The sequence below is a fragment of the Archocentrus centrarchus genome, chromosome 10 (genome assembly GCF_007364275.1).
Source record: "Archocentrus centrarchus isolate MPI-CPG fArcCen1 chromosome 10, fArcCen1, whole genome shotgun sequence".
NCBI classification, from domain to species: domain Eukaryota; kingdom Metazoa; phylum Chordata; class Actinopteri; order Cichliformes; family Cichlidae; genus Archocentrus; species Archocentrus centrarchus.
The window spans coordinates 8,454,005-8,469,735 of NC_044355.1; the positions used below are offsets into that span (position 1 = coordinate 8,454,005).

Sequence of the window (15,731 nt, forward strand, 5' to 3'; positions counted from 1 at the left end):
ATAGTCTACCATTTTCAGAGGCTCAAAATTAACTGGACAAACTAATATAATGTGAAATATAGGGATTGTTTTAATACTTAGATGAAAATCCTTGGATGACGGCTTGAAATCTAAAATCCATGGACATCACCATATCCTGTATTTTCTCCCTTGACATGCTCTGCTAGGCATGGTGAATACTTACTTCACAAAGAAGGAGGAAGATAGGGTGACGTATGAGAGTGGAAGAAGGTGCACACAGGTGGGCTGCATCTGCAAAAGGTGCAATCAGAAAGAAACAGGAGACTGGAAGGTGGTGGCATTGGAGAATGTAGCTAAGCAGCATTGGATGGTTGTCTGTAGGATGGCTTTGTATATTAGAAGAGGAAAAGTAAAGTAAAGTAAAATTTTATTTATATAGCACTTTTCTAGATAAAATCACAAAGTGCTTTACAGCATTTAAAAGAAAACAATAATACACAATAAAACACACACAAACCACTAGTTAAAAGCAAGCCTGTACAAATGAGTCTTGAGCTGTTCTTTAAATGATTCAATAGAGTCCACAGATCTCAGGTGTGATGGTAGTGCATTCCACAATTTAGGAGCTGCAACCTCGAAAGCACAGTCTCCCTTAGTTTTTAGCCTAGAGCGAGGAACCACCAACAGATTTTGGTCAGAAGACCTCAGCAGTCTGTGCGTTATGTATGGGTGTAAGAGCTCACTAATGTATTCAGGCATTTGACCATGCAGAGCTCTGAAAGTCATCACCAAGATCTTAAACTGGGATCTGAACTTTATGGGAAGCCAGTGCAGAGATGACAAGATAGGTGTCACATGAGACCACTTAGAGGATCCTTTAAGTAGCCTGGCAGCAGCATTTTGGACCAACTGGAGGCGATTCAAAGACGATTTGCTGAGACCAATGTATAAAGAATTACAGTAGTCCAACCAAGAGGAGACAAAAGCATGAACAATAATTTCCAATTCCGGCTTGGACACCATTCGACTGAGGCGGACAATATTTCGCAAATGAAAAAAGCAGGATCGCACAAGGCTATTAACATGTTTCTCAAAGCTAAGAGCTTGGTCAAATGTAACTCCTAGGTTTCGAACATTTGACTGAACCATTGATGATAAAAAACCAAGATTGTTTATCACAGTGGGAACAAAGCTATCGGGTGCACAGACAAGAACTTCAGTTTTCCCGGTATTAAGTGAAAGGTAGTTAGCAGCACATCCAGTTCCTTACAGCCTCAACACAGTTCTGAAGAATAGATAGTTTTTTAACATTCTGTGGAGAAAAGGAGATATACAGCTGAATATCATCAGCGTAACAATGATATGAGACCTCTTTAAATGCGCCCAAAATGTCTCTGAGAGGTAGTAAATACAAAGTGAACAAGATAGGACCCAACACAGAGCCTTGGGGCACACCACAGGACAGAGCAGCAGATGAGGATGTAAAAATATCAGCAGCCACTGAGAAGCTTCTGTCTGAGAGGTAAGAGCGGAACCAATCTAAGGCTGATCCAGAGATGCCCACCCATGTCCTTAACCTGTCAATTAAAATGTTGTGATCTACTGTGTCAAATGCTGACGATAAGTCCAGGAGTACAAGAACAGAGTATTCACCTGCATCCCTTTTCATTAGAATATCGTTAGAGACTCTTAGGAGAGCAGTTTCAGTGGAGTGCAGGTTACGAAATCCAGACTGAAACTTATCGAGTATGTTATATTTAGCTAACATAACATTTAGCTGTTTGACCACAACTTTTTCTAAGACTTTTGATACAAAAGAAAGCTTTGAAATTGGTCTAAAACTTTGAGGAAGTGAAGGATCAGCATCAGGTTTTTTCAATAGGGGATGAATAACAGCTTGTTTAAAATATTGGGGGACAGAGCCAGTAACCAGTGACCTGTTAATTATTGTTAACACACATGGCCCAATGGTGCAAAAAATTTTCTTAAATAAAAATGTCGGTAAAACATCAATGGAGCTAGAGGAGGGTTTCATGCTATCAACCACACTTAGGAGATCTTTTAATGATATTGGTGAAAAGTTCTCCAGGATTGAAGGCCGAGTGGGAAGTAAGGCAGAAGAAAAGAGTGAAGGTAGAGGCAAGGATTAAATGGTGAAAGTTGAAGAAGCTGAATAATGTTGAAGAATGTTCAGGAAGGAGTGGTAGGGAAGGGTTACCAGATGACTGGGAAGGCTGCAGTGGTAAAACTGCCAAAAAAAACGTGTTTCGTGTATCCTCTGGACAGAGGAAAGAAGACAAGGAGAGTTGGTGGTGGTGTGGTGCAATGAGCAAGTACAGGAAAGTATTCAAGGGAAAAACCTGGCAAAGAAAATAATCAGGGAGCTGAAGAAAGTCCACACAGTGGACTTTTTGACCTGGTTGTTTAACGCACTCATGGAGAGTAAGAGGATGCCTGAGGAATGGAGAACAACTGTACTGGTACAAATTTTCAGGAACAAGGGTAATGTGCAGAGCTGTGGTAACTACAGAGGGACAGTTAATAAGCCATACTGTGAAGCTATAGGAAAGAGTTGTTGAAACTAGGCTTAAAAGACAGGAGACGATCAGTGAGCAGCAGTTTGACTTCATGACTTCAAGAGCACACAGATGTGATGTTTGCTTTGAGAGCGTTAATGGAGAACTATAGTAAAGGTCAGAAGGAGCTTCACGCTGTCTTTGTGAATCTAGAGAAAGCATGCGACAAGGTGCCAAGAGAAGAACTGTGGTATTGCACAAGAGGTCAGGCGTGGCAGAGAAATGACAGTGGTGCAGGATATGTGTGAGGACAGTGAAACAGTGGTGAGGTGTGTGGTAGGAGTTACAGATAGGTTGAATGTGGGGTGGGATTACAACCAGGGTTCAGCTCTAAGCCTGTTTTTGTTTGCGATTGTTAGGGACAGGTTGACAAATGAAGTTAGGCAGGTATCTCCTTGGACTATGATGTTTGCAGACAACATTGTGATCTGTATTGAGAGAAGGGAGCAGGTGGAATAGAGTCTGGAGAAGTGGAGGTATGCTCTGGAGAGGGCTGAAAGTCATTAGAAACAAGAGGTAGGACATGTGTGAATGAGAGAGAGAGATGTGGAAAGGTGAACATGCAAGGAGTAGAGGTAATGAAGTTAGATGAGTTTAAATACCTGGGTTCAACCATAAAAAGCAGCAGACAGTGCACAGAAGGAGAGAGTACAGGCAGGGAGTAGTGGGTGGAGATGGGTGTCACAGAAGGATAGCAAGAGTGAAAGGGAAAGTTTATAAGATGGTAGTGAAATCTGCTGTTATATATAGTTTGAAGACAGAGGCACTAACAAGAAGACAGGATACAGAGATGGAGGTGGCAGAGTTGAATGGACAGGATTAGAAATGAGAGTATCAGACGGACCGTTCAAGTTGAGCTGTTTGGGGGCAAAGTTAGAGAGGCAAGGTTGAGATGATTTGGACATGTGCAGAGGAGGAACAGTGAATGGACTGGACAAAGGATGTTGAGGACGGAGCTGCCAGGCAGGAGGAAAAGAGAAAGACCTCAGCAGAGGTTCATGGATGTTGTGAAAGAAGACATGGTTTGTTTTCAGTAAGTGTGAGCCATACTCTACTGGGTTGAGATCAGATGAGTGACTTGGCCATTGAAGAATATTCCATTTTGTTGCCTTGCATTTGCATTATGCTTTGGATCATTATCCATTTGCAGTGTAGGAGCTGTTTGATCAGTTGTGCACATTTGGCTGAAACTAAGGCTTCAGCCAAATGTGCACAACTGCAAACTTCTGAATTCATCCTGCTACTTCTATCAACACTCAGATCATCAATAAACACCAGCAACCTGGTTCCACTGGCAGCCATACATGCCCATGTCATAACACTGCCTCCACCATGCTTGAGAGACAATGTGGTATGCTTTGGATCATGAGCTGTTTCTGTATAATTTGGTCATTATACACTTTAATTGTCATTTGTGGTGAGAATGTGGAACTATGTCTAAAACTGTCTGGGATTCCTAAACAGTTAATCCAAAAATGTTGTAAAACCCCTTGAATTAAAACCGAAAGTCTGTGCTAACCAGTCACATATTAATTGTTTGATTTTAAGAGTAAAGAGGCAAAACCTAACTGTAACAAAGTACAGCAAGCTGTCCAAGTATTGGGATCAGGCCTAGGTTAGTTTGGAGGGCAATATATATTTACCAAAAATACCAAAGCAAAAACAGGGCAGGGACTGAATGTGTGTTTGTCTATTGTACTGTAAAATGTAAAAGTTATTATGCCTGATTCACCAGTTTAAGACCTGCAGTATTTTCACTGAATTGCCTCAAATCCAAATGGCATAAAACTTACTGTGTTGTGTTACAAGCAAAGCTGCTCAGAGGTTTATCTCATGTAAAAGTGAAATCCACATGAAGAACGCAATCATATTAGACAAGCCTGAAATTTTCAATGACAAGGTCAGCATATGGGTTAGCATGGATTACTTTGAATCCTGCAAAGCTATTTTAATTGAGACAAAAAAAAGTAGAACTGGAGATGAACACGAGACCTACTTCCCGCTTCAGCCTTTGCCAGCTCATTATGATACCAAGTCAAAAGATAATAAATTTGGGCATCAAATTTAAAGTTTATCACCTTATTCCAATATTATTACTATTTGGTTACCAACCAGCTCTGCTCAGCAGGCCTAGTCTGTTTAAAAAATAATTCTGAGTGGTAGATGCACTTAGGATCATCATTATAAACTGATGCATAGTTTGATAAATATGGAAAATAATAACAAAGAGGGAGCAGATTCTAGTTAAGGGTAAAAAAAAAAAAATAATAAAAAACAAGCAAAACAAAACATTAAAAAAAACCCTTTTAATATGTCTGGCACTCTCGGCAAATGCTTTGATTTTACCCCAAATCACTAATTGATAACCACACTGAATATCCCTCTACCATAACCTCATCTATAATTCATGAAGTAATGTGATACACTGCACACAACATGGAGTTTACTATAGAGCACAGTGCTCTGCAATATTCATGTAAACCTCAGGCCAGTATAAGCAATGCACGGCACTGAAAATCCTGCTGAATACTGCATGACTTGAAGGATATCATCTAGTTACCTTGGGGCCAAAAGATTGAATCACTTCTTGATGTAAGAGCTGTACTCCTTATGTACTCCTTATGCATACCATACATATGGCAAAAATCCAAAACAAACAAACAAAAAACAACCCACTGAAAAATCGCTGTCACATATGTAGCCATAGATTCACCATAACTGCCTTTTCAACTCATAAAAAGCTTGTATATTCCCTATTAATACAAATCAAAAATTAGCATTATAACACAAAAAAAAAAAAAAAAAAAAAACTGCGCAAAAACAGCTTGCAAAGTGCTGTGTGGATTTTTTAAGTTGCAGCCATCTGCACAGCTGAACAGATAATTTCATGAATAACTACTTGGATAGATGCATGGCTCATCAAAAATTGTAAATTCATTTTTTCCTGCTTGAAGACAGATACGCGGCTTCCACCACTCACTCTGCAGCCTATTAAATAAAGACACAAGGTAAATTGTTACTTCAGCTTGTTTGAGGGGAAATGAAATCAGTGAGGACTTCAAAGGGTTTGTGAATACATTATGGAAATTATGTAAAATGCTCTATGAAAACAATTATAAACTGTGAGTTTAAAAAAGAAATTTGGGCCCTTGAACATTCTGGTATGTGTTCATGCACGTAGGTCTTTGACGAGTGAGGAACAAAACAAAAAATAACATAACGTGAGTTTTTATGTGACGTTACTGTGAGATAACTGCAAAGGTAACTGAGCTGGCTGAGCTGTTTGCTTTAGAACCACTATGGAAAACAGCATTGGCTCCCATTTTGACCTGTGCCCTCACCAGACGTTGCCTTCTAATTTGGCTAATTGTATTTTTCCCAGGGGATGCGTATACATGGCCATCAATGAATGGGTGTCAGGTCAGTGTTAAAGCACAGGTCATAACACATAACTCTGGAAAAGAGTACCACCTCTCACCATGAGGGCAGCATTAGATTATTAAATCTGCATAATAATTGCAATCTCCACTTTTTGCTGATAGGGTTTTTTAAATTAACCAAACCTCTAAAAGGATCAGTAACTTTTTGTATATCCCAGCAATTGTAAATATCAGGTAATTTCAGATAAGGTCAGTTCTTTTACAAGCTGCTCAGCTCAAATAACTTTTGAGCTTGGTGTGAGGAGCATACCTTTGTCTCTCTGGTGTTCTAATAATAGCACATCTACTGTAACAATATATTCTTGCCCTCAATGTGTTACAGTGTGTAACTTGGTAAGAAATCCCTTTTCATCATATTTTAATGATACCCCCATTTTCTGACATTTTAGTGCTCATTTTCCAACATGAGTACGAACAAAAATCTACAAAAGTCCACATCAGGACGCCGGAGGGCTGATGGACGGCAGAATGACACAACAACACAATCCCCAACCAAATCCATGTACAGATTTACATACCAAAAATACTGGGTCAGTTTTGTGGTGGTGGTTGTGGTGGTGTGGCTACGAACAGTAACTGACTAAACTAAAGATAACTGATGTGAAACTTCTCTTTTTTTTTGGCATCCATCTATGAATCATGTGTAACTGTATTGCTTCACATACAGTATGTTTGGTAGTATTTTAATCTTTTCTCATTTGTGATAAGCTTCATGTTCTCCCCTCAAATGATTAAAATTAAAATAGCATTTAAAAAGTTAACTTGAGATTTGGATGATCAACATGAAGGTGCAGTTTGTTTTATAATTTAAGATACACATGCCTTTTAATTGTGATAGATGCTAAGTGCAGTCTGACCAAGTCTGGATATAGTGCATTACAAATTAAAACATTTTTATTATAGATATTATTATATACATCCATCCAGGATAAACACCTCTTATATCAATCAACTTTTCAAGTGCTCTAATAGGGCTTTCAGATATAAAGTGACTCCCTGCAAAGAAGGTAGAGATTTCAAAATTTCTTGTGGAACTATTTACTGAATCAAAATATTTTGCATGAACACTTCATTACCTGATTACCTCTTTAACTCAATTTGGAAAACTATTATAGATCTATAGAGTGATTGGGTGGACCACTTAAAGCTGAACTGTTTGCACATGTAATCTACCTAAAACGACCTACCTGACTAACACACACCTGTATACCAAGTTGCATGGCAACCTGTTTTCAAGATAGATAAAAATGCAGACTGGAGTCAATTCAGGGAATTCAGAATAACACACTATCAGAGTTTGTTGTCCTTGCCTGGCTAGATGCCTTGTTTCTATTGGTCCTGCAGGTATTTGTCACAGCAAGGATGGGTTATAGTTCAAGTTAAGTGAACTTTGACCGCTGTGTATGTGTGCTTTGCTCAAGAAGCGCCAAAGTTTCTTAGTGCAAGCCATTGGAAATAATGGGCTTCATAGAGCAGTATTACTATTGTTGCATCATGCCTGAAAGCCCCTTAAGGCAGCAACCAGGACCACTAAAAAACAGTGGAATAAAACATCATCTGGATGTGGCAGGATAAGGAAAGTCAGTAAAAAAAGGGTTAGGGTGGACTAAACTGCAGCATATCCTGCATGACTTCCACAGGTCTGAGCGTAGACCTAATGAAGTACAATGGACACATGGAATAATCATAGTAGCCTAAACAGATCTGTTGTTTCTAAAGTGCCACAAATACACAGGTTAGTCAAAATCATGCTGTTACCAATATACAGAAATGAGCTGCAGAGGAACATAATCACCTTATGCATGTCATAGTTCTGGGCCGTCTGCCCAGCGTTTTGTGTTTAATTTTATTTTCCTTGTGTGTTCCCAGTTTGTTTTGGTTTTCATCATTCTTAGTGCTGGCTTTATCATTTGTGGTTTTCTTGTTCCTTCATCCCTGTCTCCCCGGCGTCTGTGTTCTGGTGTCTGTTTGTCCTTTTGTCTTATCCCTGACCTTCTTTGTTTCTGTATTGAGTTTTATTCCCAGTGTTGTGACTAGTCTGTGTTTCTGTCCCATGTCTGTGTCTCTGTTTCCCTGTGCTGTGTTCCTTCCTTGGTCACTTCCTGTTTTATTTTGACAAGTCTTGTGTTCCCCGTGCTTCGAGTTTAGTTTGCTTCCCCTGTTATTAATTTCATTTGCTTCACCTGTGGTGCCCTGCTGTTTCCTCTTGCCCTGATTACCTGCTGTGTATTTAAGCCCTCAGTTTTCTTCTGTTCTTTGTCGTGTTGTCATTGATATTCAGATGTGTGTGTCTCTGTCCCCTAAAATTTGGACAAAAATGTATCTCAAGCACTTTTTCCAGCTGTAGCATCTTTTCCTACAAACATCTGCTGATTGCCTCTCAGCCACAGAAACACATTCTTATAAAGACGCGTGTGTGAAAAAGGCCAAAGAAACTTCTGTAAACATGCAGAAAACTTGCACTCACTCGCTTATTTTGGTGTGACCGCTCACACAATCACAAAATCCCTGGAGATGAGTTATGGAACTTAAAACACAGAGATGTTGATCCAGGTGCCATCTGATTATTTTTGGCCACTGAAAGTGTCAGGAAATAGGTGATAGATCCTCTTGGATAACCTTATCACCCCCTCAAACTCATGAATCTGTTACTGCCAGCGTAACCTGATCTATTTGTACTGCTAATCTTTGATTACACGAGTGATAATGGCTGAACTCTAAGGTGCAAAAAAGAGGGGAGCATATAAGAAGTATAAGAAGACACTACATAAACATACTGTATATTCTAAATGCAGCTGTTAAAGAAAGGACGAATGGGGGGCAAAACACTTTTATGCTAACAATGTTCTAACAATCTTTACTGTGGCATTATCTTTGCATCATTTACTGATTAATAAATTCAACAGCCCCTCCTCTCTCCTCTTCTCTGTGTATCTCTGTGCAAGTGTGTGTGTTCTCGCCTGCACCCGTGTGGTCCAAATGGAGTTTAAGACACAGCTAGGCACCCAGAGAGGAGTAACCTGACACACACTATGCACGAGACACACCATCTGTTGAAGTGAGAGGTAACAAAGTCACCGTCTGTGCGAATCTCCGCCGTGGAGTCTGGCACCAATTGAGCATTGCTCTATTTGGCATGGTACTGACAACACCCCAGCCAGATTGTAGTGACTCCATACTCCTAAATTTCCTTTAACAATACAATATTATTCTAATACAGTGAACCCTCGTTTATCGCGGGGGTTACGTTCCAAAAATAATCCGCGAAGTAGTCAGCTTTATTTTTTACAATTATTATACAGTACTATAGAAGGAAACCAAAGATCAAAACCTGTTTTCAAGCCGAACACATTCTGTGCTGGACAGAGACGAGGGACGGAGGAGATTGATTGACAGCCAATCAGGACGCAAAACACGATGCGCGTTCATACACTGTTTAAAAAAAAAAAAAAGCATAAAAAACTGCACTAAAAAAATCCGTGAAACAGCGAGGCCGCGAGAGGTGAATAACGAGGGTTCACTGTATTCTGATTCCGATCACTGCATGTCAGTGGTAATTTAAGCTTTATTAAATCACATGACACCTCTTTGATAGAGAAACACAACTCCGGTGTTATTTTAAATTGTTTCAAGTATGTCCCATATTACTGCATTAAGCTGCAAAAAAGAGAAGAATGAGAAAATGGAGGTGTCCCAAGTGTTCACACAGAACAACTACTGCTCTGTTTGCAATCAAGTAGAGACATGATGTCACTATCCTGGGAGCAGTATAGATATATGAACTGCTTCTTAGTCAACTATGTGAATGTTTGAAGGTGTGTAATGAAGTGCTGAAACACATGTTAGGCCCATTATTGAACACTACAACATGAGCTCTTGTTTCCACTTCTAACCCACCTCCCTCCCTAAAAGAAGTGTTGTGTTGTTAGTTGTGTTTCTATGTCCAAATCAACATACAGTTGAGATCTGAACTTCACATACACTCATCATGGGCATGTATATCATTGTAATTTGGGGCTTTTAATGATTTATTTGAACTATTCTTTTCCAAGAATTTTCCAGGATATAACATACATCTTTAATGACTTGGGTGCACAAATTTGAATTTATTTTGGACTTTCTCTAATCCACACAATTGTCAAAAGTATACATACAGGCTCAAATATATACATAAAAACACTTTTCTGTTTTAATAAGTGCTGCTGTTGCTGAAGGTTCTACAGTGTCTTTTAACTTGACAAGGCTGAGGCCTTTTGACTTCTCGTTAGTGATCATGATTAACTGCAACTGGTAGTTTTTCTTTACCGGCATAAAAAAGATTTGTTTGACAGCACTCATTGGACTGACAAGCCAAATACATTCTGGAGAAAAGTTTAAGGGTCAGACGAGACAAAGATTGAACTATTTGGCCACAATGGCAAGAGTTATGTTTGGAAGAGTAAAGGTGAGGCTTTCAAACCTAAAAACACTGAACCAACTGTCAGACATTGTGGAGGTAGCATCATACTCTGGGGCTGTTTTGCTGACAGTGGTACTGTTACGTTGCACCAAGTGGACAGAATAATGAAAAAGGATGACCTCCAAATTCTTCAACTTCCCCTCAAATCAACAGCTACACAGTTTAATCTTGGACATAATTGGGTGTTTCAACATGACAATGATCCCAAATGCACATCAAGAATGGATAAAGCAGGCTATCATTAAGCTGCTGGAATGGGCTTCCTAAAAGCCCGACCCTAACCCTACTGAAAAATTGCAACTGTGACAGGAAACCAACCAATTTAAATCAATTCTACCAATTCTGCCAAGAAGAGTGGTGCCAGAGTTATGCCAGAAGCTTTTTGATAGCTACCAAAAGCATTTGACCATGGTGCAACTTGCTATGGGTGGCATGGACTTCGTTGGCTTCTCTCATTCTGGGTCTCCCATTCTGGTCATGTTCATTAACCAATCCTTGTGTTGTAGAGGCGGTCCTTCTCCAGTTCTCAGCTGCTTGACACCTGGGCCGGTTCCCGCAGCTGATGATGGTTTGGGTGATCATCTGGCCTACTTAAGTGGAGGAAGACCTACACTCAACGCTGAATTATTACTTACCTCCCAGTTAGTTGATGTAAGCGCTCTAGTTTCATGTTATGACTTCTCAGTGGACATCTGTTGATACCTCTGTTTCTTCTTTGTCCAGAAACTGGAACCCTGGAGTGCATGCCCGAGAGTAAGTGAGCGAGAAGAGGAAAAGAGGAGAGAGGTCCAAGTGTTGTTTTTGTGAGAGCATCCTGTAAACCTGTGGAGCCACCCTGGAGAGTCCAACCTGCCACCTTTTCCCAATATCACTATTCATTGTCTTGTGCAAGGTAGATACATTCACTGAAAGAGATTCTAACAGCCTGTGTTTCGAGTCCTCCCTATTCCTTCAGCCATGACAAAGGGACATTTAACCAGATATTAGTTGGGGTGTATACTTCAAGGATTCTTTATTGTCATTCGCATCACATTTACATGCAGTGGAATGAATATTTGAGCCTGTATGTATACCTTTGACTCTGTGTGGATTAGAGAAAATCCAAAATAATGGTAAATGGTAAATGGACCAGTTCTTATATAGCGCTTTTCTACTCAGTCCGAGCACTCAAAGTGCTTATAAAACACAAATGCATCCAGTTCTTGTTTTTTGAAGTCATTAAAGAAGTTTACTGTACAATCATTCCACCCTGGAAAAAGAACAATTCAAAGAAGTCATTAAAAGCCCCAAATTACTATGACATTCATGCCTGTAAACTTCTGACCACAACTGTAAATATCCTAAATTTGATGGATATCAATAAAAGAGTAAAGGTAAGGCAGGGTAAAGGAAAGTAAACTAAGGCTTAACTTCTTGCTGAAAACTTTCCATTTTCTTATTGGAAAAAGTCAAATGATTGGCAGCAGACAGAGTGTAGCAAAAACCTCAACTTTGCCAGCAAAGTAGCAAATTAAATTGAAGACATTATGTTTACTGTGGTGGATTATCCATCTTGGGACATGTTCAATTAAGTGTAATTTGTTTACAACAGAGCAGAGAACAAACGGCAGCTAAGGCTTCTTCTCAAGGGCAGAAAGTTCTGATACCTCAAATTATGGTAATACATATGTAAGAGGAGCAATTAGTACAATTGCTACATAATTAAAAAACAAACTGGCAGAAATTAATAGACAAGCCAGTATTTAAAAAAAAATGCAACCATGGCACAAACATGCAGATGTTGTCAGTAATATCACCTGACTAGATGTTCTGTAAGATACAGTCTCCTGATGCGGTGACTATCGGCAAGCCAAATCTGTGAACTACTGTAACTGGTATGCTAAACACAATAATATAGTCTTCTGGGAACAAACAGTGCTAATAAAGCTAAAACTAATAATATCCAACCAGCTGGTCATGTTATAGAGATATAGTGCCTTGAAGTAGGACCTTCCCCACCACACCACCGAAGTCAGACACTGCAGAGGAAGCCCATGCCTGCTGCCTGCTGCCACAATCTCACTGTTTTTGCCATCACCCAAAGCTCATCACCACAGGTGAGATCAGGAATGTTCCTATATCACTGCAGACACCACGCCACACCACACCACACCAATCCATCCATCCATCCATCCATCCATCCATCCATCCATCCATCTCCTGCCCTGCTCCTCCCACAACTATTCGATTCAACTATCCAAATTTTAGGATAGTAGGATGGAGTTTTTGGCTACTATATTTTTGTAACTTGAACTATAGTATTTTAATGTTGCTGTCTAAATGCTCTGGGTGCTGAAATAGTCCTTTGACATTGTAAAGGCTTTTTAAAAAATAGCCTTTACATGCTGCCTCACTGTTGTACTGTCATTGACAATACACCCCCCCCCCCCCCCCAAAAAAAAAAAATCCTATAAACAAACAAAAAAACAAAGTTATGATTTGAAGAAATTCAGTCTGCATTTTCATTCAGTGAGTATAACTGCTAAATGGTTTCAACAAATATTTACAAAGCCTCTTTTCATCACCCAGTTTGGTAATTTTGACACCAGTGATTATGGGTACAATAACTAATCCCTCATTAATGTTGTGTCCTCACTGCTCTGTGTCACAAGGATAGGAAATCAATGTGCCTTTGCCTGAAGCAAGAACTGAGAGCTGTCCATCTCCCATGTTTAAACAGCACCTTCTCTCAATACTGAAAGATGGTTAGAAAAGTAAGAAATCCTGGACCTACTGACAGTAACTTAGTCTTCAAAGGACAACATAATCATGTTTACCAGGCGGGTCTATCCACAAGAAAACTCTTAGTTGAGGTTATTAGACTCGCATTCAGTCAACATTTCATAATTTGAACAAAAAAAGACAAAGCCTTCTGCACCACAATACACCTGAAAGGTGCCAGAGACTAATGGTTTAGAAGATAACAAACATTTTCCCTCAAATTCTCCCCAAACCATTTTTCTGGGCTTTTTCATTCTTCCAAATTTGATGTTGATTTGAATTACAAATGCCGATGCACATTGCAAATATGTACGAAGAGATCCCCATGGCACTGAGCTGCTCTTTAAAGATTCATAAAGCAGTTTCAGAGCCCATCTCTCCTTGTTTAAGGACTCCCAATGGAGATGTTAATGCATTGTTCCAAATATTCTCACTGCAAGCTTGTTAGGGAACTAAAATTACAATCGTTGAGGCATAAAGACATTTTACAGTTACAGTTTTCCAATGTGAAGCTTCAGCAAAAAATCAAAACTTGAAACAACTTAGGCTCTGAAAATGCTTGAATTATAGTTGCTGGCTCATGTAAGTCCATTGAACCAGTACAGCAGAGCAGCCATGAACAGCAGTAAAGATAATACTAACAGGCTGAAATGGCTCTTCCGAGGTCTTCATTCTGTCTTTCATACACAACTGGATCATCCTTTTGGACCCCCGGGTTGCTTTATAGACACAGACATGTGCACACATATACAGTAAAGCATACACACTGAGTCTGGCTGATCCAGTATTGTGACTCTTTTGTTATCTGCTCCTCACCAGCTTTGTTTGCATGGATCATCTGGAAACTATTTGTTGCTGCCGTTTTGGAGATGCACTAAAGTGGTCAGTCAACAAGCTCTAAATGCACTCCTGGTCTACTGATGTTCTCTTCGAACAAAAAGGGCCTCTGAACCATAAAATGAACAGATGGTGTGAAAGTTGAATTCTTAACACTAAAGAATCAATAACTGTCTGTTTCAAAACAGTGAACAGCTCTGAAAATTGAGCACTGCAGCTCTGGCTGTCAGTAGTGACCAGGAACTGCATCCACCTCTCTGCTGGGGCCAAGAATTAAAGCTTTTCTGCGAAAGAAAAGAGAAAACCTTATAGTTTGATAAAGCAGCAATGTATTAATATCATTTGAATTTTTTCACTTTCACATAGGTGCCCAGGTACTTGTAAAATAAAGTTTCGATATAAACAACTATTTTAAAGTGGTTTTGGTTTTGCTACTATCTTTGTAAATTTAACCTGGGATCTGACAGACCAGATCAAAATCAGATATCAGAAGGTGTTCATGTAGAGCTTAAACTTTGTATAAGGCAACCTAATCAAGTAGGTTTCAGGTTGAGAATTCCCAAATGTGCCATTTTGAGAGTTTGTATTGTTACTAACCTTTTGTTCAGCTTCCTTGGAAACCTGTAAGACCCCAGTCACCACTTTTGGAGAAAATATATGCACTGAACATTTGGGGAGCTCACACACATTACACTATCCTGTACTTCAGCTCAAAGTACTAGCTCACTTTTCTTTTTAAGTTCCTTTTTTATTAACTCTGGTTACAAAATCCCATACTTTATATAAGCAATTTGAATGACAAGTGCTAGACCTTGAGATGATGAGAGAGGACAGGGGAATGAATAGCAGGAATTATAAAAAGAAGGGAGGTCTTTATCTCTTAACACTCCATGGAATTCAAGTAGAGATTAAAGCTGAAATATTCAGTCAGCTGCTTGAAATTATATGCACTTTCTAGGCTAGAAAAACAGAAACTATAAGGGATAACATAGGATGCTCAGTAAATGCTATACAACACATCACAAAGCAGGAGAAGATCACAGTGATTTACTTTCCCTACACTGCAGGTCCTCTGAGTCATAACATGATGTTTCTGTGTTAGAATTAACATTATATCACTTTCACCGTTAAGCCCTGACCACGTAAGCATGCGGTTTAATTCCTACACAAACACTTCTCAAACCCCCCACCCCCGCCAGTGGTTCTCCCCGGCACTCTGCATCTCTCCAGCAGCGGACACAAGGACTTGTGTGACCACCTCGACGTGCAACAGAAGGCTCTCTCTCACAATATCGGACAATACTGCGCACAGGACAACTTCCACTCACAATATTACGCATGGCTCTGCCTTTGCGCAAAAGCGCGACTCTGACAGCGACTTGGAAGAAACTGATGGGATTGTAAGATATAAAAGACAGGGATAACTAGAAAAAGAAGATTTGAGGATTTTTCAAGCGCTTATTCTCTTCGCGTAAATAATGATCTCCAAATGCATAAAAGGGCGCCCCATTCATACCGTGTAATTATCCCGCTGTAGGTGTAGCTCCGACGCATAACCCGAAATTCTCATTTCAAACGGACATGGATCTGTGGGGAGTTTATCTCTTTCATCTTATAACTTTGGGTAAGTAAAAACTTATCTTCTTTATTAAATGTACCCAGTGTCACCTGTCCTCACTTGGGAAACAAAGTAAAACA

At 39.6% G+C, this 15,731-nt stretch overlaps 1 protein-coding gene across 1 annotated transcript in view; it reads left to right on the forward strand.

The window, feature by feature from the left end:
- The first annotated feature begins 15,286 nt into the window (after positions 1-15,286).
- gfra4b (GDNF family receptor alpha 4b) overlaps positions 15,287-15,731 on the forward strand; it is a 60,609-nt gene continuing 60,164 nt past the window's right edge. The window contains exons 1-2 of the mRNA XM_030739348.1: positions 15,287-15,433; positions 15,571-15,657. Coding sequence (XP_030595208.1) covers positions 15,615-15,657 — 43 coding nt within the window. The 5' untranslated portion in view covers positions 15,287-15,433; positions 15,571-15,614. The remainder of the gene's footprint in view (positions 15,434-15,570; positions 15,658-15,731) is intronic.